We start from the raw sequence: 19,327 nt of genomic DNA, 5'->3' as shown, positions 1-19,327 counted from the left end.
TTTTATCACTTATAAATTGTTTAATACTATCTTTTATTAAACATATGCTTAAAAATACACAGTTATTAGAATTGTTTTTTAAAAACTTTTTATCATATTCTTTATCATTAAATTATTGCATATTATTGCACGTAATATCATAGTATTACTACGCTATTTTAAAGCAAACGTGGCACTGCGAATTTTATTTCTGCGAATGAATTCATTCATCAGTGAATCCATATTTAAACTTTTTACGTCAGAGTGTACATGTAACACTGCTGTGGAATTGAGTAGGATTGGCAGCATTGTGGACCGTAGATACGTTTTCAATCTCCTTAATGCTGAAAATGATCTTTCTGCAGTACATGATGTTGCTGGAATTGTGAGCAGAAGTTTTATTACTTTTGTGTATTCTGAAATAAGTTTTCTCACAGTCGGATCTTGTTGTAGAACTGCAACCACATCATTTAACCCTTAAACACGTAAGTGAGTCTGAGAGACCCCGTATGAAGTTTCGAACGCTTGCTGTGTAAAGACGGAATGAGATAGAAAGTTCGGACCAAGACGTAAAAAAAGTTTGAAATCTCTTCTTTCGATTGATATGGTTGATCAACTTTTTTGGTCAATTAGGATTCGAATGGCACGGCAGCAAAGTTTTGTTAGGGTCAATGTGACCCATATAGTGTGTAAGTGAAACTTTTTTTGTGAGTATTTTACATAAAAAAGCTGGACAAAATACGTTCGAACAGATCGGTTTGCGAATGTTACTCGCATATACTTTGTTTTAAAGTTAGAATACTATAAAATGCTGTAGAAAAGGGAGTTTTTCCGAAATATATCATGAAACACATCAATTTTCAATTTTAGATACGATTTAATCAAAAATACCTCATATTTGCCTTGTTACATTGTAACGGTTCGACTTTTCTCGCGATCACGGATTAGTTCGCCGGTGCCAGGGTCGAGAAAAAGAGGAACTCCGATTTGAAAAGAAATTAACAAAATATTTATTTAAATCAATTTCTCCTCACACTCCGTGATACAAAAAAAAAAAAAAATTTATTAGGAAGAGAGGAAGTTAACACCTTCGGAACTCGTGTTCCCCGGAACGTTTGATCACACAAGGAAAGAACCTAAAACTAATTATAACGTACTCGCATAGAGAACACATAGAAAACTTAAACTAAATTAAGGTTAATCGACTTAATCGACGCTCGCGGCGTCGATTGAGACGCGGATCTTACAAACTAACGCTCGGAAAATATTACAAGTAACGCGACTTAATGCTAACGCAACTTAATAGCTATCGCTCGCCTGAGGAAGGGGTCAAGATACGCTCGCTTTGTTAGGAGGGCGCTTGTTCGGACGAAACGCTCGGGACAGAGGATATCCAAGGAAAAAATCCGGCGAGGAAGTTGTAACTCCGGGTAAACGCGTTGTCTCTGACCGAGTGAAATTATTCTAAATCTGCTCTGAAAATAAAACAAAAATTAAGAATCGAAATTATAGGACAGGTAACAGGTAAAGAAACGGGTAACCGAGTAAGCCCGGTATTAGGAGGCCGTAAACGGCCTGTGTCAGGAAGCCGAGAACGCCCGGCACAGGAGTGCGGGTAACCGAGAACGCCCGGTGTCAGGAAGGCCGTAACCGGCCTATGTCAGGAAGCCGAGAACGCCCGGCACAGGAGTGCGGATAACCGAGAACGCCCGGTGTCAGGGGTTTTCAGGAAACCGAGTACACCCGGTATAAGGAAGCCGAGAACACCCAGCCAAGGAGCTCCGAGTACACCCGGAGTGTCGGTACTGGTGATTTGGAACCGACTGGTTGCTCCTTCCTGGTGTGGCTCCGTATTTATACCCTCCAGCCGCCCACGCAGTCGGAACCACGTGTTTACCCCACTTTTCGGCGTGTACCTACGCGCACGTGCCCGCGCGATGCTACGTGTGACGTCATGCGACCAGGCGCAAGAGCGAACGAGATGGAAGACGGAACCGACGTCACGTGGCCGTGCGTGCGAGTGAGCGAGACGGAGAGTACTGACGTCACGTGATCGGGTGTGCGAGTAAAAAGGACGGAACAATATATTATAATCCGGCGTGCGAGCGAGAAAGAGATATAATTTACCTGCGTAACGATGCTATTGTTACATCATCCCCCTTCTCAGGCTGGTGGCGCGGAGATTTAATTTGATTTTCGGCACATCGTCACTTGGCTTCGGTGATTGAATCGTATAATCCATCGTTCGCCCATAAGTGGCAATTTATATTTGCGACTTTTGTGTGCGGCGTAGTATGGTATGTCCACTACGCGGCCGTTTGGTAAAGTGATTTTTACCGGTGGTGGCGGGGGTGGTATCACATTAATTTCCCGAATGTCACAAGGCTCCGGCGTTTGTTCGCAAATATTCAATGGCTCTGGCGCTCGCCACGGTATTTGCGCCTCCATTGTCTTCGGATTTTTATTGTCACCACTAGTTTCTTCAATGGCGGCGACGATGGGATCTGCTTGCGGTGGTGATTTAGCGGTCTCGCTAACCGTTCGTATGTCCGTCTTCCGGAGATTTAAGCATTTTTTTGAGCTTACATTTTGTTGAGAACGTCGGTGTTTTTTCGGTAGTTTCGGTAGATCCGTGAGAAAGATCGTTTTCTTTACCGCATTCTCCCGGTCGCCTCTTTGAATTATTGTTCCGACGCGAGGTACATTTTGCGATGGTACGGAGATCGACGGTTTAGTAGTTGGTTCTTCGTCCGAGAGATCGGAAATGTTGCCGAACAGTCGTTGGAAAATTTCTTCCTTGGTTTCGGCCATGGTGATCTTGCGAAGACGTGTTGCCTCTTCGAGCTTTCGCAAGCGACTGTGCTTGTGTGTGCGGTACTTGACCTTATTAGGTCGGTGCGCTTTTACAATGGTTTCTGGGTAATTTTTGAATTGCGCTCGTAGAGATGTGGCAACGTGGGGGCGCGAATTCTTCTGGAAGCGTAACGCAAAGGCGTCGCAAGTCAGGGGCACGGCTTTACGGACAAAATTACAAATTGAAATTTCGTTTTCTTCCGGAGCGTTTTTTAAGTCTTGGACATGCACATGTCGGTGCCAGCGAAAATAAAACAAAAATTAAGAATCGAAATTATAGGACAGGTAACAGGTAAAGAAACGGGTAACCGAGTAAGCCTGGTATCAGGAGGCCGTAAACGGTCTGTGTCAGGAAGCCGAGAACGCCCGGTGTCAGGGGTTTTCAGGAAACCGAGTACACCCGGTATAAGGAAGCCGAGAACACCCAGCCAAGGAGCTCCGAGTACACCCGGAGTGTCGGTACCGGTGATTTGGAACCGACTGGTTGCTCCTTCCTGGTGTGGCTCCGTATTTATACCCTCCAGCCGCCCACGCAGTCGGAACCACGTGTTTACCCCACTTTTCGGCGTGTACCTACGCGCACGTGCCCGCGCGATGCTACGTGTGACGTCATGCGACCGGGCGCAAGAGCGAGCGAGATGGAAGACGGAACCGACGTCACGTGGCCGCGCGTGCGAGTGAGCAAAACGGAGTGTACTGACGTCACGTGATCGGGTGTGCGAGTAAAAAGGACGGAACAATATATTATAATCCGGCGTGCGAGCGAGAAAGAGATATAATTTACCTGCGTAACGATGCTATCGTTACATCATAAGTACATTTTTTAATAGAAATGACAATAATATAATTTTTTTTAGAAAGTATGAATCTTTAGCTTTAAAACGCCGTATTGTAAAGTTCTTCAAAGTTTTTTGTTGCAAAGATTTTTTTTTAAAAAGTAGATTTTTACATGTCCAAAAATACCCCATATTCTCCATGTTAAATAATTATACTTTTTAAAAGGAATGACTTTGCCAAATTTTATTTTGAAAGTGTGACTCTTTAGCTTTAAAGCGCCGTATTTGAAAGTTCTTATATGTTTTTTGTTGCAAAGATATGATTTTTTGAAGATAAAGTGGATTTTTGATCAATTTTTCATTTTTGCTTAATGATTTTTGTTTTTATAACTTCACAATAAATTATTTTTCGCCAATGCCAATTATGCAGTCACACTCCTGAGATTTCGAACTTTTGTTTAAAAAAAAAGATTGTAGAAAAGTATTGATTGTAATCAAAGATATAGCTTCTCAAAGTTGAAAAAGTCTCCTAGACCCAAAAATGTGTTTCCGTATTTTACAGGATCGGTGTGTTTAAGGGTTAAAGTCGAGATCTTTATGTTTCTTGCTGCCACGATGTCAAAAAACATTACTCTGTGTAATCTTAATTTATCAGCATCAAAATCAGTCTTATAGACTGAAACGATGCGTTCAATGTCACTTTCATCCTGGCAAATGGCAATATTTTTGATCAGATTTAAACGATCCATGGTCCTTGAAGAGAATCTCTCATTTAAAGATACGATGACTTGATCGTATACTTCAAAGTAGATTTTTTTTATAATGATCCTTCGGTGTATGAAACACGTGCCCGCTAACTGCACCTTCATTTTCTAATCGCCTTGAAATCTTGCGAACTCGAGGTAATTTTGGCTCTTCTAATCCCAGATTATTGGCATTAGTGGTCGCTTCATTCCATACGGTTTCGAAACTCTTTTCTCTAGGACAAAAGCTTCCATGATGGCTTGCACTTTACCATGCGCTTCATGGACGTTTAGATTCGATTTTTGTAATCTCGCATTCAAAATTTCGATTTTGTCGAAAATAGCAATCATAAAGAAAATGCCACAGTAGTAATGGACAAAAAAGATTACTGTAATAAGATCAATGTTATGCTCTCGGATTGCAGCGTTTATAGAAAACTGAAACGGAACCCAACATCCACCATAGAGAAAAAAACATCCGTTCTGCTCAAGAATTCAGGCTACCCTCCTGAAATCATCAAATACCTCACCCCCCGGGAATCGTCGGCTCCCAGATTCTACGGCCTCTCCAAGAATCACAAGGAATCGGTCCCCTTTCGCCCTATTGTCAGCAATATCGGGGGACCCTCCTACCAGTTGGCCCGCTACCTCACCAAACCACTTCAAAAACTTACTGGTCACAATGGATCTCACATCAAGAATTCTATTGATTTTGTGAACAAAATTACAAAGATCAAAACGAAACCCAATGACATCCTGTGTAAGTTTTGATGTGGTTTTATTGTTCACAAATGTCCCGGTCCAGGATACGTTGGACATTATCAAAAAGTCTGACAAACTGCCGGCCAACTTCGTCCCACTAATAGAACATTGCCTAACCTCGACCTATTTCCAGTTTCAAGGAGAGATCTTTGAACAAACCTCTGGAGCAGCAATGGGATCCCCTGTTTCACCCATTATTGCGAACATTTTCATGGAACATCTCGAAGACAAAATTCTGAAAAGCGCACCCCTCAAACCTTCCACGTGGTTCCGATACGTAGATGACACATTTGTTATATGGAGCCACGGCAAAGAAAAAATACATATATAATACTATTATATGCTAATATATATATATATATACAATATCGTACACAATGCAAATATGTATACTATACTCTCTAATAAGAATTAAAGTGTATGTTATTTAAATTGAATATTTGTACCTGGTCGGACAAAATTGCATTAATGCAGGACTGTCTTCTGATTGAAGATTTTTAAATTGTGCAAGCCGCTTAGGGGAGTCGCGAATGAAGTTTATCATCTTTTTTACACTATCGATAAAATTTTTTGCAATAGGTACTCGCTCCATCCCATCTTGGACTATTAGATTTAATGTATGGGCATTGCAATGTACATATACTGCTCGAGGCTCTACACGCAGAGAAAAGATTAGTCAACAAAGTTAAAATTTAGTTGTAGAAACTAAGATGTGTCTTTAAAATAGGAACAGCTAATATTGTTGCTGCCGGAGCTAAATTTATTAGTTATTAAGATTAGCAGTTACAGCAAGAAATATTCGCTGCCAGAATCAAATAATGTTTAGCAAATGCGTATATAGTTTCACGCTTCTAAGTCCCGGTCTACAACAGCTGTAATAAGCCTTAAGCCGTAAGAAATTGACCAATCATAGTTGAATATGAGGAGAATAATCGACCATGGTCAATTTTTACGATTTAAGGCTTGCAACATTAATTGTAGTCCGGGACTAAGATATTGAGAAATAGCTGCCACTTTTTTAGCTACACGTGTTAAAACACACATTTTATTGTAGCTAATAAAACTGTATTTTGCAGCAAATATATTTTATCTTTAATAGTCAATTTTTAGCACTGATAGAAAATATCGAACTAGCTACTGATATTTAATTACCACTTCTAAGTCATTTTTTTCCGTGTACTTTCTTAATACGAGCTTGCAGTCCTGTGATTCGTCCACTGACATTCGCTGCCCCATCGTAGCACTGTCCTCTTAAGTTATGGATGTCCAAATCGTACCGTGCCAAAACATCTTTCACTATTTGAAAGAGTGTTTCGGCTGTCGTGCTGTTCGTTTCAAAGAAGCCCATAAATATTTCTTCGACTATTAAGTCATCGTCCACAATTCTTATCGAGAAGGATACTTGTTCCGATCGTGAAATATCCGAAGTTTCATCAATAATAATTGCAAAAAATTTAACTTTTTTAATTTTGTTGAGTTGCTTTTTGATTACTTTATTTGACATTGAATGAAGTATTTCGTTCACGCTATCATGGTGAATCCATTTGTATGTTTTTTGATTGAACCATCTATTTAATATTGCGACATCTTCAGCTCTCAGTTCTAATAGCTTTAATAAATTTGATGACTCATTAGTTTTTCCCCGGAAAGCTAAACCTTGCCGCGCTAAATAGCTGATTGTGGAAAATATTTTCCGTAGAGCTTCTCGAGCATCTGCCATTTCCTTTTGCTTTGCAATAGACAAATGGTGGACAACTGTTTCCTTCTTCAGATTCAATAAAGCAGTTATAGCAGCAAGATGAAATTTACTTCTTTCGTGAATTTTAAAACGAGTTATTGCGTTTTTCCAGCAACGGAATCCCCTTTTTTACGAACGCTTCTTTCGTACTTACAGCATGAGAAGTTGAAGGCAGTGGTAACTGTAGAGTTGAAGCTTCCATACAGATGGTACAAACTGCTTTTTAGTCTGCATTTAATTTTAGCCACGGAAATTCTTTTTTCCAGCGATCATAGGCCTTAGGTAGTACAATATTACTATTACCTGTATCGCGAAACATTCATAGACATTACATTTATTTGATTAAATTATTGTTTCTTTAAATAGATACGTTAAAAGGACAATAAATGAGAAATATATATTACAATAATGTTGAATCAAACCTGCTTTATCTAATTTTGTATAGTTTTCTTGGTTTTCTTTATTATCACTTTTGTCAGAATCTAGCTTCAAAATTTTTATTGAACTGGACTCTACAGTCTCTGGGTTCTCATTGGAAAAATCTGCAAAGTTGCAATAATTAGCACAATTATAAATTTAATTAGATAATAGCCGTGAAAGAAAACTAAATTTTATTTTTATTTGTTTTTTGTCCGACATTTTTGTGACAAACGGTTAGTTTGGGAATGCACGCAATTTTTTCTCGAACACCTGAGTTTGTACTGGTACTGCTAACATTTTCAGGATCATTTGTACCTGTAACAAGCGCAGCCTTCTTTTGTGATATATATTTATCCATCATGTATTATACACTCACACTTTTACAAATAGTGTATTTGTTAAATTTGAATGTTAGCGCCGGTTGCGCTCCAGTTACGTCTTTGCTCGGTTGACCCTTTTCCTGTTTCTGGCGCTGGCATCGTTCAGGCTATGAGACTGCGAGATACATACACTCACTTGATGATGAGAAGCCCAAAATGGCGGATGGACAATAAATACGTTTTTTTAAGTAAATTCTGTTGTGTTACTGATCACCTTACAAATCAAAAGTGTCAAAAGGTTATGGGCCCAGCACGCTTCCACTGCGTCAAAAGTCGTCGAGTGAAGGAAGACTAGGAAAAAGCCGGAAAATTGAGAAATTATTGCGAGACGAATTTGCACAGCGGGAACACCACAGGAGAACAATAGGAGAGAACCGAAGACGCTCACATCAGGTTTCCTTTTGCATTCTTTTTACGGGAAATCGAAGGCATCGTGCCTATGTAAAATCGAGGATTGAGTTGTGCATGTATATTTCTATTGAGCATGATGAAACGGTTTGCAAGAAATTCCGGAAAGCGGATTTCATCCAAAATGGCGGACGGACCGCGTGGTGATGCGACCGCGTGGCGATCCTTGTAAAGGGTGACGCCATTGCGGCGCACTTGAACGAATAGCAATAGGGCGACAGTGCCGAGAAAGTAACTCGTGGAATTAGAAACGTACCTGCATGCAATGTTGAAAGAAATAGAAAAGAAAAATTTATTTGCATGCGGCGTTGAAAGAAATAGAGAGAAATAATAGTATAAATCACGTTATAATATTTCAGAAATCTGATTAGTTAAATTGTTAGACAATCGATCTGATTGGCCGAAATGTCAGTTTTAAAAGAAATCATAGACAGATGCAGTCAAGCATTGTCCATTGATGAGGAGGACATTCAGGCCACAATAAAATTAGACGAGCACCTTTTCACAGTGCAGTTTGCGGCCGGAGAGAGTGTAGTACTCATTGTGCACAATAAAAGTTTTCTTCTAATGACTCGTTATGAGAATAAAAGATGTTCATATCCTTAACCGTCGCTGAATTGACCAACCAATTCGCCGGTGTATTAAATCGTAATACAAATTAACGAGGAATCTATAAAATACGAGAATTTTGGGTTGCCTAGTCCGTACGCGATTGTGTTCATCGTAGAAAGGCTAAAGCAACGAGAATTGTCTCTGAAACGAACGGAAGTAACGTTCGTGGACGAACAATTCGTTTCCGAATTGTTGAAGTCTGTGTTCGGCTAAGACAATCGAGAAGCAAATAACTTCGAGTTTGTTGCAAATATGACAGTTTATGCATCAATATATAGTTATTCGACTTCGCTATTTTTAGGTAAAGAAAAGTTGAAAGATAGATGGTATGACTTAAAAAAGGAAATAGCAAATCTCGAAGGAAGCCATGGTTCAGGCGACGGTACAGGCGAGAACAGTCACAAAAATTTGGTTGAGTCTAAGAAGAAGGAGCAGACAGAGGCTAACGAGATCCGAGGGAATAATAGTAAAGACCGTATTACGACTGGCGACACGGATCAGACCGTGGAAAAGACAGTTAAACACACGGTGCCAGCTTCCTTCTCCGGAACTGATAAACCTGAGCGGAATTTAGAGAAAGGTAAATAACGACTGTAAAAAATCTGTAACGACGGTAAACGATTTGTAACGACTGTAAAAGATCTGTAACGACGGTAAACGATTTGTAACAACTGTAAAAGATCTGTAACGACGGCAAACGATTTATAACGACTGTAAAAAATGAGAAACAACTGTCTATAAAATAAGCTTAAAATATATTCATTATTACAGAAAACATAGATCCCAGCAACGAAATGGAGAAGGCAAACGAGGGAAGGCACGCAGCCCTCAGTTACGATGACTTAAATGAAAAATATAAAGCTTTGCAAACATTAATAGAAAAGACAATGAATATGCATCAAAAGGTGCGAGAAGATTTAGAGGTTCAGAGTCGTCAAAAGCGAAGGGAGGTCGAGAGTCAGGAAATAACTAAGAAACCTAGAATCTCATCTATCGAAGCTTTACCTCCCGGTACTCGCCTTTTGAGTGATAGTACTAACAAACAAACTTTTTCGTCAGTCCAAAACAACGCATCAAATAGTACTAGCGACGTTAAGGACTTAATTCGTGAAGATACCTCCAATGAAAGTTTAGCTAGTCAAATTAAAGAAACTATAAAAATAGAATTTTTAAGTAAAGATAGCGGTACTAAACGCGATTATAAACTAGGCCAGCGAGCCAAATTTGAACGAATTTCTACGAATTCTTTTCATCTGAACTACGCACCAATGACTTGTTGTATGTCATCGATAAGACCATCAAGCCACCGCAAAATCTGAACGAGCAACAAATGGAAAAACAAAAATTCAAAGTCAGAGACATCTTGATCAACAGAATAGAACAAACCTATCACTCTAAGGTATTACATATTCAAGATCCCGTTGAAATATTAGAGAAACTAAAGGAATTCAAAAGGTGCGAGGTAAATGTAACGAGCCATAGTATCAGACAGCAACTCTACTCCATTAAATACGAACGCACCAGAGAAACCGCTTTACAATTCTGGGACAAGTTTGAAGAAATTATACGAAATTACGAGAACCTCCCAGATATTGCTCCCTTAACTGAACAGGAAAAACGAGACGCATTTTACGCAGCCATAATAAAATCTGAACCGGAAGTACAGTCTATAGAATTTATGACAAGAAGCCAAACCGGAAGAGGTCTCACTTATGATGCACTAAAAAGATTCATTATTCAAGCCGAAGCTAATCGCGGACAGATAACAACAAATCATCCGAGCTCGAAACAGAACTCGATCACGTCAGTGGCCTATGCGAGATCCGGATGTAATGTCCGTTGTTTCGAATGTGACGATCTTGGTCACATGAAAAATGAGTGCCCGAGAAGAGGTATGGGCTTGAGAAAGTGCTATGAATGTGGTGAATTTTCCACGCACAAACCTGCTGAGTGCCCAAGTCGTACATCAGGACAAAGGAACCTAAGGAGACGTGGCGGATGTCGGGGAAGACAATACGACAATGATGGATCAGAACGATTTGAGCGAATGCATTCTAACAACAAAAGATCATTTAAGACGAGAGGATCTAAACAATTCAACGGGGGTAAAAATAAGTATACAAACAGACAAAGCAACCAAAATAAAGAAAATCAGGGCTATCGGAATAGTCGGTACGCTAAGCGAGGTGGTTATCGAGGAGGATACCAAAGACAGCGAGGAGCGTCTAAGACTGCAACAACCTCAACTCCTCAAGCGGACTCAACAAAAGATCAGACAGGTTCGGTGAATAACAATCAAGGTGAGAACTTGTATCAAAATCAAACTCTTGATGGTCAATTAGGAAGTAACAGTCAATTAAATAAAAGCAAAAATGATACAGGCAAACGACAGTTAGACATATGTAGTACAAACTATGTAGACTTAACAGAAAGCAACGAGTGTAAGACGGTTTCAGAAACTTATGACAATTTCAACAGCAACGATAGACTGTTTGCGCCATTTGTAGCAGACTCAGGGGCCACAGAACATTTAGTTAATACCGAGGAAATCTTCGAATCTCTTAATAGAACAGGAGTAAATATCATTAAATGCGCAAATAAAAATAGTGATGCAGATTTGATCGCAGAAGGGAAAGGAACAGTTCAGTTGATTACTAATTCTGATAAAAGAACGCCATTAGTGCTAAATAATGTAATTTGCTCAAAATCACTCTTTTCAAATTTACTGTCTTTACGACACTTTGTAGAAGCCGGCTGGAAAATTCTGTTAGATAATAAAAGTATTAATATTTTTGATCCAAATTCTAATAAAACCTTTATCTCTGGTAAATATGACAGTTCGTACTGGCTAATCGAGTTCGAAGTTGACAAGCGATCAAGATCAAAGATTGGATATACTTACGATACGTGTGTAGCAAAAGACAAAGAAAACTGTAAGAATGATTTGAGAAACGAACTTCAAATTACTTCTGAAAGGGATAAAGAATGTAATACGACTGAGGCTGCAGAGCAAGTGACGCAAACCAACGACGGATCAATGACAGTAAACACGTTAAGACAGACAGACGACTCAGAACAAATAAATGGAAAGGTGGACTCTTTATTTTCAAATTTCGACACTACAATCATGGACAGAAAGATTACTAACATTGATGAGCTACCAACAATTGAATTACTTGATTCAGACTCGCCATTCACAAAATCATACAGGGACTTCATCAAATCAAATAAAGCTATGCTCTGGCATGCAAGGATGGGCCATTCATCGTTGAATTACTTATTAAAATTGCAAAAATTATGGAAAACCAATAAAGATTTACAGGATGTCGTCTTTGACAAGAGTATTCTAGATTGTGAAATCTGTGCACTCTCGAAGTTGCAAAAATTGCCATTCCAAACAGAAAGAAGACGCGCGACAAGACCCTTACAAATTATACATTCAGATGTAATGAGCAAAATATCTCCACCTACACATCCCGCAGGATACCAATACATTTCAGTTTTTGTAGATGACTACTCGCGTTTAGCTCTGGCATATCCCATGAAAAGTAAAGATCAAACTGGTCATTGCCTGGAAAGATTTCTGAAAAGTACCCGGAATCTCTTGGGCAGAAACGAGAAAGTATGTTATCTTAGAAGTGATCAAGGCACTGAATACATGGGAGGCCGTACAAATGAAGTTTTAATGAGAGAAGGCGCTGAGTACCAAACAGCTTGTCCCGATACGCCCCAACACAACGGTGTTTCTGAGCGATTTAATCAGACGATACAAAAGAAAGTACGAGTTTACATGCTTGACTCAAAATTACCGTTAAACATGTGGGACTTGGCTCTCGGAGCAAGTATATATGTATACAACCGCACACCCCACAGATCTATCAATTATGAAACTCCATTAGCAAAATTTGCACCAGATTTCCATTACGACCTTAACCAAATAAAAAGATTTGGATGTATGGTTTACTGGTCGATTGTCAGAAAACCGGAGACGAAATTCTCACCTCGAGCAATTCGTGGTGTTTTGGCTGGATACACACCAAGCGGATACTTATTTTTAAATCCTGAGACAGGAAAATTCTTTGAATCTAGAAATGTACGTTTTAACGAGAAACTTGTTTATGGGGATAAATACAAGAGAGATTCAGTACAACACTGGCCAATACCGAATGAGAAAATTAATTTAAATGATTGGTTCTCAGAGTTTGGAAAGGATGAAACGAAAGGAGACGAGAAAAATAAAGGGAAGGACAAGGAAGACAGCTCGAAAACGGAGGGAGAAGAAATGGCCATACAAAAGAAGAAAGATAAAACTCTGACAAACATAACACGAGAACCCTATAACACCAGAAGTAGAAAGATAAAAGATACAAGTTTTACTCAGTTGATTCACACAGTAATGGACATAGAAAATTATGAAGTACCCTCAATTGAAGATGAATTTGATCGAACAAAAAACCCAGCAGAAGACGAATTAATGTACTGTTTCTTTGCAAAACTGAACAACGATCCGCAAACCTATGAAGAGGCTATGAAGACGAGCGAAAGAAACGAATGGTCAAAGGCAGTTAAAGAAGAACTCGACTCGATGTACAAGAATGAGGTGTGGACACTGGTTGACAGACCAACTTACGGAAAGGATGAGAAAAGACCGAATATAATTGATTCTAAATGGGTGTTCAAGAAGAAAAGCAATGTTGATGGAAAGGAGAAATTGAAAGCACGACTTGTAATAAGAGGATTCAAAGATACTAATACTTACGACCTGAAAGAGACATATGCTCCAGTATCAAGACTGACCCTTGTAAGAACGATACTAGCAACGATAAACTATTATAATCTGGATGCCTGTCAGTTAGATGTAAAGACAGCTTTCCTAAATGGGACGATCGAAGAAGACATATTCATGGAAATTCCAGAAGGTGTACAAGTCTCTGATCATATGAGAAAAACGAAAGTTTGCAAATTAAAAAGAGCACTAAATGGTCTGCGTATAAGTCCAAAAAGATGGAATGAAAAGTTCACAGAGATTGCAAACTCAGTAGGACTCAAAAACGATGATAATGATCCATGTCCATTTACCTGGAGTTCAGAAAATTCTATAGTAATTCTTATCATCTATGTAGACGATATGTTACTAGCCAGTAATAATAAGAGAAAACTGATTGAAGTGAAGGCAAAACTCATGAGGGCATTTGAAATGACAGACCTGGGTGAACCAAAGAACTTTCTAATCTTGAACATTAAAAGAAATCGAGAAATGAAGACAATGTTAATTACTCAAGAAGACTATGTAAATAAAATTCTAAACAAGTTTGGATTCAACGACGAATATTCCAAAATTACTCCCATGGTCACACGACAAGTCGCAAATCGAGAGCGCAAGCAAAGAGAAGAAGATACGGACGATGTCGATTCCGAGGTGAACTTGACAAAAGAAAGCTTTCCTTACCGTGAAGCAGTAGAAAGCCTGTTATATCTCGCGGGTACAACTAGACCGGACATAGCATACGCAGTAAATGTTTTGAGTAGACACCAACGAAATCCAACTGAGTTGGAGTGGAATATGGTGAGAAGAGTATTTCAATACTTGAAAGGCACAAAATCATTAGGTCTAAACTACCTTGGCAGACGAGATGACTTAGTCGCATTCTCGGATGCAAGTTTTGCAGATTGTAAAAACTCAATCTCTACTTGCGGTTACGTAATAAGATTATTTGGCGATACTATCTCTTGGAGAACAACGAAACAAAGTTATGTAGCTCTTTCTACCTGTCAGGCTGAATATGTAGCAATGAGTCAAGTGTGTCAGGAGACGATCTCAATTGATAAATCAATCCAAAGAATTTTAAATAATAGTTTCCTTCCTGCGACTCTATATGGCGAAAACAAGGCAGCAATCTTTTGTACCAAAACAAGCGGAGGAAACAAATTGAGACATATGACAGAGGTACACGAAGACTATGTTAGAGAATGCGTGAAATCCAAAAGAATTATAGTCAATTGGGTACCAACTAAAGAGCAATGGGCGAACATAATGACAAAGCCACTAAGCTTTGAGTCTCACACGAAACTACGTGACAAAATATTAAATTACGACTGTTCTGTCTTCTAAATTCACAAATTGATAACCTTACCGATTGGTTTTATAATTGTATTTGCAATATTCAAACTGTGTAGGCTGCAAGCCGATCTTAACACTTCTTTTAAGTTACAGATGGACGTAGTAAGTAAATCCGGATTCATCGCAAAGGAATTCGACAAAAGTGTTTCCCCAAAGAAGGAAATTGTATGCCAAATTAGAAGTAGATGTTTAAAATTTTAGTCTTTAGTCATAGTTTACATTTAAAAGTATTCATGTTTTCTGTATCCAAAACAAAATGTATTGTATCAGTTTTAACAGTATTTCATTAATGAATTAGATATTAAATGAGAACCTGACCGAGAATACTTAATTGTAAGTCAGCGATGACCGTAAATTTTGTATGAGGAAACAGGAGGGGTGCAACCTCGGGAGGGAGTGTTAAATTTGAATGTTAGCGCCGGTTGCGCTCCAGTTACGTCTTTGCTCGGTTGACCCTTTTCCTGTTTCTGGCGCTGGCATCGTTCAGGCTATGAGACTGCGAGATATACCTTCACTTGATGATGAGAAGCCCAAAATGGCGGATGGACAATAAATACGTTTTTTTTCAAGTGAACTCTGTTGTGTTACTGATCACCTTACAAATCAAAAGTGTCAAAAGTATTGCAGGCCACAGGGCTGTCACTTACGACCATGAATATTCGTGACTCGCTGTTCGCTGGGAGCGCACCGATGCGTTCCAGCCGAAATCGTTTAACTGTTCATAAAAAAAGTGCAATCGGTAAAACACACGTCGGCTCTTTCGTGGGGACAATCATTAACAAACAGTCTGTATATACTCGTACATATATATATATATATATATATATAAAAAGTGCAATATATATATATATATATAATTCAGAAAAAAATTTATTTAATTTTAATCTTGTTTTTCGGGATTCTAGGTGTGGAATTCCATACCTGAAAAAATCTTAGGTCTGAAGTACTCCATACCCACCACCATAAAGTCACCGTCCCTGTCATTGAGGATGACCACAGTACACGGTTGAAACGTTTAACGTTATGTTCTGTCAATTTAACCAATGCATACAAATAAAATTTTGATCCAGCTTGCTTAGTAGCCCTACTTTTTATATATTATGGATATATTTATTTTAAATTACTGCGTTTTTCATTACTATTACGTTTCTAAAAATTTAATTGTGATTAATAGAGGCACATTATAAGTCAGTATAAAAATATTAAATAGATTATTTAATTAATCAATCTTTTATATGTTTTTACTCTTGATAAAAGGATTTTATCGTGTAAATTACGATGCAACCAATTGGCAAAGAATCGCTACTTTTCTTAATACTGATAATTATCACAACATCCCAATTCTGAATCGTGCACAAATTATCGACGACGCTTACTACATGATGGAGACTGAACGACTTGATTCTACTACTTTTATTGAAATTATAAATTATTTCTCACACGAAACTGATCCTGCGCCATGGTTCAGTGCCATTAAAAACATGTTTCAAAATGATCTCTGCTGGGTAGTACCTGAAGGAGAAGCAATCCTTAAGGTAAAATATGTATATCACAGTCTATGATGATATCGTCACAAAACTAAATTAAATTAATTTGAATTAATAAATTTAATTTAAATTAATTATTAAGTGGTTGTCAGGAAAATAATAAGTTATATCAAAACTTATCTATAATTTGTTAGAATTAGCTTAATTATTATAAAATATTTTTTTAGCCATATTTATCGAATTTGATGCATGAACTATTTGAACATATCGGCTTTGAAGAAAATCCTGAGGATGACGTTTTAACTACAAAAATTAGAACGTACCTTTTTGAACGAGTTTGTAAATATGGATTTGCGGATTGTCAAGCAATAATTACTTCTAAATTACTTGCATATATGGAAGATCCAATCGCAAATAAGTAAGTTTGTTAAAAGATACATATACATTTGAAAAAATTGGTTTTTATTTTAAATTTTAGCACATGTACAATGAAAATGACAATTTTTTATAACCATTTTTAATATAAAAATTTACTAGCAAATTAAGACTAGTAAATTTTAAATGATCACTTTTACTTAATTCATTGAACTTTTGTATAATTGTAAGTTGCACATAATTCTGGTCTTATTGATTTAATATGTATTTTGCGTTGTTCAATATAGTCAATATTGTTTAATTACAATAAATCAATAGCGTGCAACTTTGAGTAGTTATTTTATAAAAGATATAATAAATTACGATAATTTATTAGGAAAAAATTATAAATATTGTTACGTCCGCTATTGACGGTCTGACATGGCTTGCCGAATATCGATATTGGCTTGATGATCGGCCGTCGACAACTGTTGACTGTCAGTTGTTGTCTTGCCGTTTCTAAAATCGTTATTTTATAAAGTCTGCCTCTTTATTTCTCGTGCGCAAGTACTATTGTAATTTCGCGGGTGCGTGAGAGCGATCTTACGCTCACGGACGTAACAGTATATAATTAAATATTTCTAATTTATAGCATATTAGCATTATATTATACTAGAAAACGAAGTTTGCCAAAATAATGAAGTAGTACAATGAAGTAAAATAAAAGTATTTCTTAAAACATGTATTTTTTATAAAATTCTTTAAATTACGTTTATTTTTCTTTCTTATTAATCCATCATATCAACACAAACAAGTATTTTGCATTGGTCTCAGGAAAGCAAATGAATCTTTTTGGAATCAATTGTTACAAACACAACAGAGAACATCAAATTTTCATAAACAATTTCTTGGTTGTTCGGAGAATCTGCACATTCTTGAAAGACATTTAAATTATCTTTCTAACGATACAAAAGAATATTATGTTTTTTTTGAAAACATGTTTCAATATTTTCAAAATACTGATTTAGTGTTTGAACTTATTACTAATAATTACGAGAAGTAAGTAAAATCACGTTATATATACTGTAAAATTATATGCATTGTTTATGTTAGGAAACATAAATATATAATATAGTTATACAAGATATTATAAAAAGTAGATATATTTTTTTAAAAGCAGGTTTTATGTATTCGTCAAAACAAGAAAGCAAATCTAGATTCTACAATAAATAGATATGGGGTAGTTTATCACTATAAGAGATACTTTAAGCATAATTTAAATAAAAAAAACATATATGCATTTTCCCTTGTAAAATAATAAGCTTTTATTACGTTGTTTAGTGTTTAAAATCTATAAACTAATAAAATTGTATTGTTCCTAAAACTTACAAGACGTACTGACACCTGCATTCTTAATACTATTAAGAAGTGATTAGGATACAGTTATTTCAATTAACAATTAAATTTAACAATATAATAGTTAAAAATTCTTATCAGTTTTTCGGAGAAGAGAGATTCTATGTGTTAAATGTTTCTAAACATCAAAAAATTACTAAATTATTATTTTAATATTGTTAGGTATTCTGTAATAAGTATTAATTACTGTTCTGACAAATGTGTAATGTGCAGTTTGCATAAGCCGGAAATTATAAAAATTATTATTCTACATTAAGGTTCGCTGATACATGCATTCTCATATTTAGATTTGCCTTTTTTGTGACAGTATAATACCTATAGCAAAACAAACTGTTTAAGGAGATGTTATCTTTATAAACCGAATTGGTCTATAAAATAATAACGTTTAGTTGTTAAAACAGACGTACTCCAATCATCTTTTTAATGTATGTAAATATATAAATAATTTCTATTACGATAATATTGACATTTATCTTCTAAAATATATGTTTACATCATCCCTGACAACGTACATATGATTAAAATACATATTAAGGACGACAATTTTTACGATCTGTTTTAAATGTATTGTTTGGAATAACCCTTTAGAACAATTAAAGCTATGTTTAATGTATTTTGCAGTTTTAAGGATAATCCACATATTGTTAGAAAGCTCATTGACAATAGTTTTACGGAAGAAGAATTTAACAAGGTTAGATCATTATTTAATATTTTGTTTTTTAATTATCTTTTAACTGTAATTATAAAATATTATGTTACAGATAAAAGCATTTGCTGAACAACATAATAAATATTACGAAGAAGATTTAACAAGAAGGAAAATAAAATTGGAAGAACTGAGAAATAATTTGCCGAAATTACTAGATGCTTTGAAAAATAAGCAATCCATCTTAAAATAAATAATCCAACAACTTAAACAACGATACATCATAATAGGATTTGATCCACGTATGATAAAATAAATAAATATACAAATTGTGAATATATAAGAAAGAATAAAGTTACTGCAATGTATATTATTATCGTATATATTGCATATTAATATTATTAAACCATGTTCCATAATTCACAATTTATATAATATTAGTTTTAGATTTAAAAAAATTTTAAATGCTTGAATTTCTAAAATGCATTTTTATTTTTGTGTTATATATAATATATATATTTCTAATTATAAAATAAAATTATCCGAATGTCCTCCAAAGCTCTCGGATGTATTTCAAATATGATTCTTTATGCTACAAGAAACAACTGTTTCAACAAAACTGCATCCAACAA

The 19,327-nt window shown here is 36.6% G+C and overlaps 1 protein-coding gene and 1 long non-coding RNA gene across 2 annotated transcripts in view; both read left to right on the top strand.

The window, feature by feature from the left end:
* Positions 1-19,076, top strand: part of LOC113003428 (aminopeptidase Q-like) — a 45,863-nt gene extending 26,787 nt beyond the window's left edge. Inside the window, exons 7-10 of the mRNA XM_039448971.1 lie at positions 16,050-16,327; positions 16,507-16,697; positions 18,671-18,740; positions 18,811-19,076. Of these exons, the coding sequence (XP_039304905.1) occupies positions 16,050-16,327; positions 16,507-16,697; positions 18,671-18,740; positions 18,811-18,948 (677 nt within the window). The 3' untranslated portion in view covers positions 18,949-19,076. The remainder of the gene's footprint in view (positions 1-16,049; positions 16,328-16,506; positions 16,698-18,670; positions 18,741-18,810) is intronic.
* On the top strand, positions 7,901-8,600 carry LOC113003355. Its single transcript, XR_003268419.2, has 2 exons — positions 7,901-8,044; positions 8,419-8,600. It is a non-coding gene; the product is annotated as an uncharacterized LOC113003355 (long non-coding RNA).
* Positions 19,077-19,327: the final 251 nt, after the last annotated feature.

Source organism: Solenopsis invicta, chromosome 5 (assembly GCF_016802725.1).
Source record: "Solenopsis invicta isolate M01_SB chromosome 5, UNIL_Sinv_3.0, whole genome shotgun sequence".
NCBI classification, from domain to species: Eukaryota; Metazoa; Arthropoda; class Insecta; order Hymenoptera; family Formicidae; genus Solenopsis; species Solenopsis invicta.
Note: the sequence above shows the minus strand (reverse complement) of the source record. Positions and strands in the feature narration are given on the sequence as shown.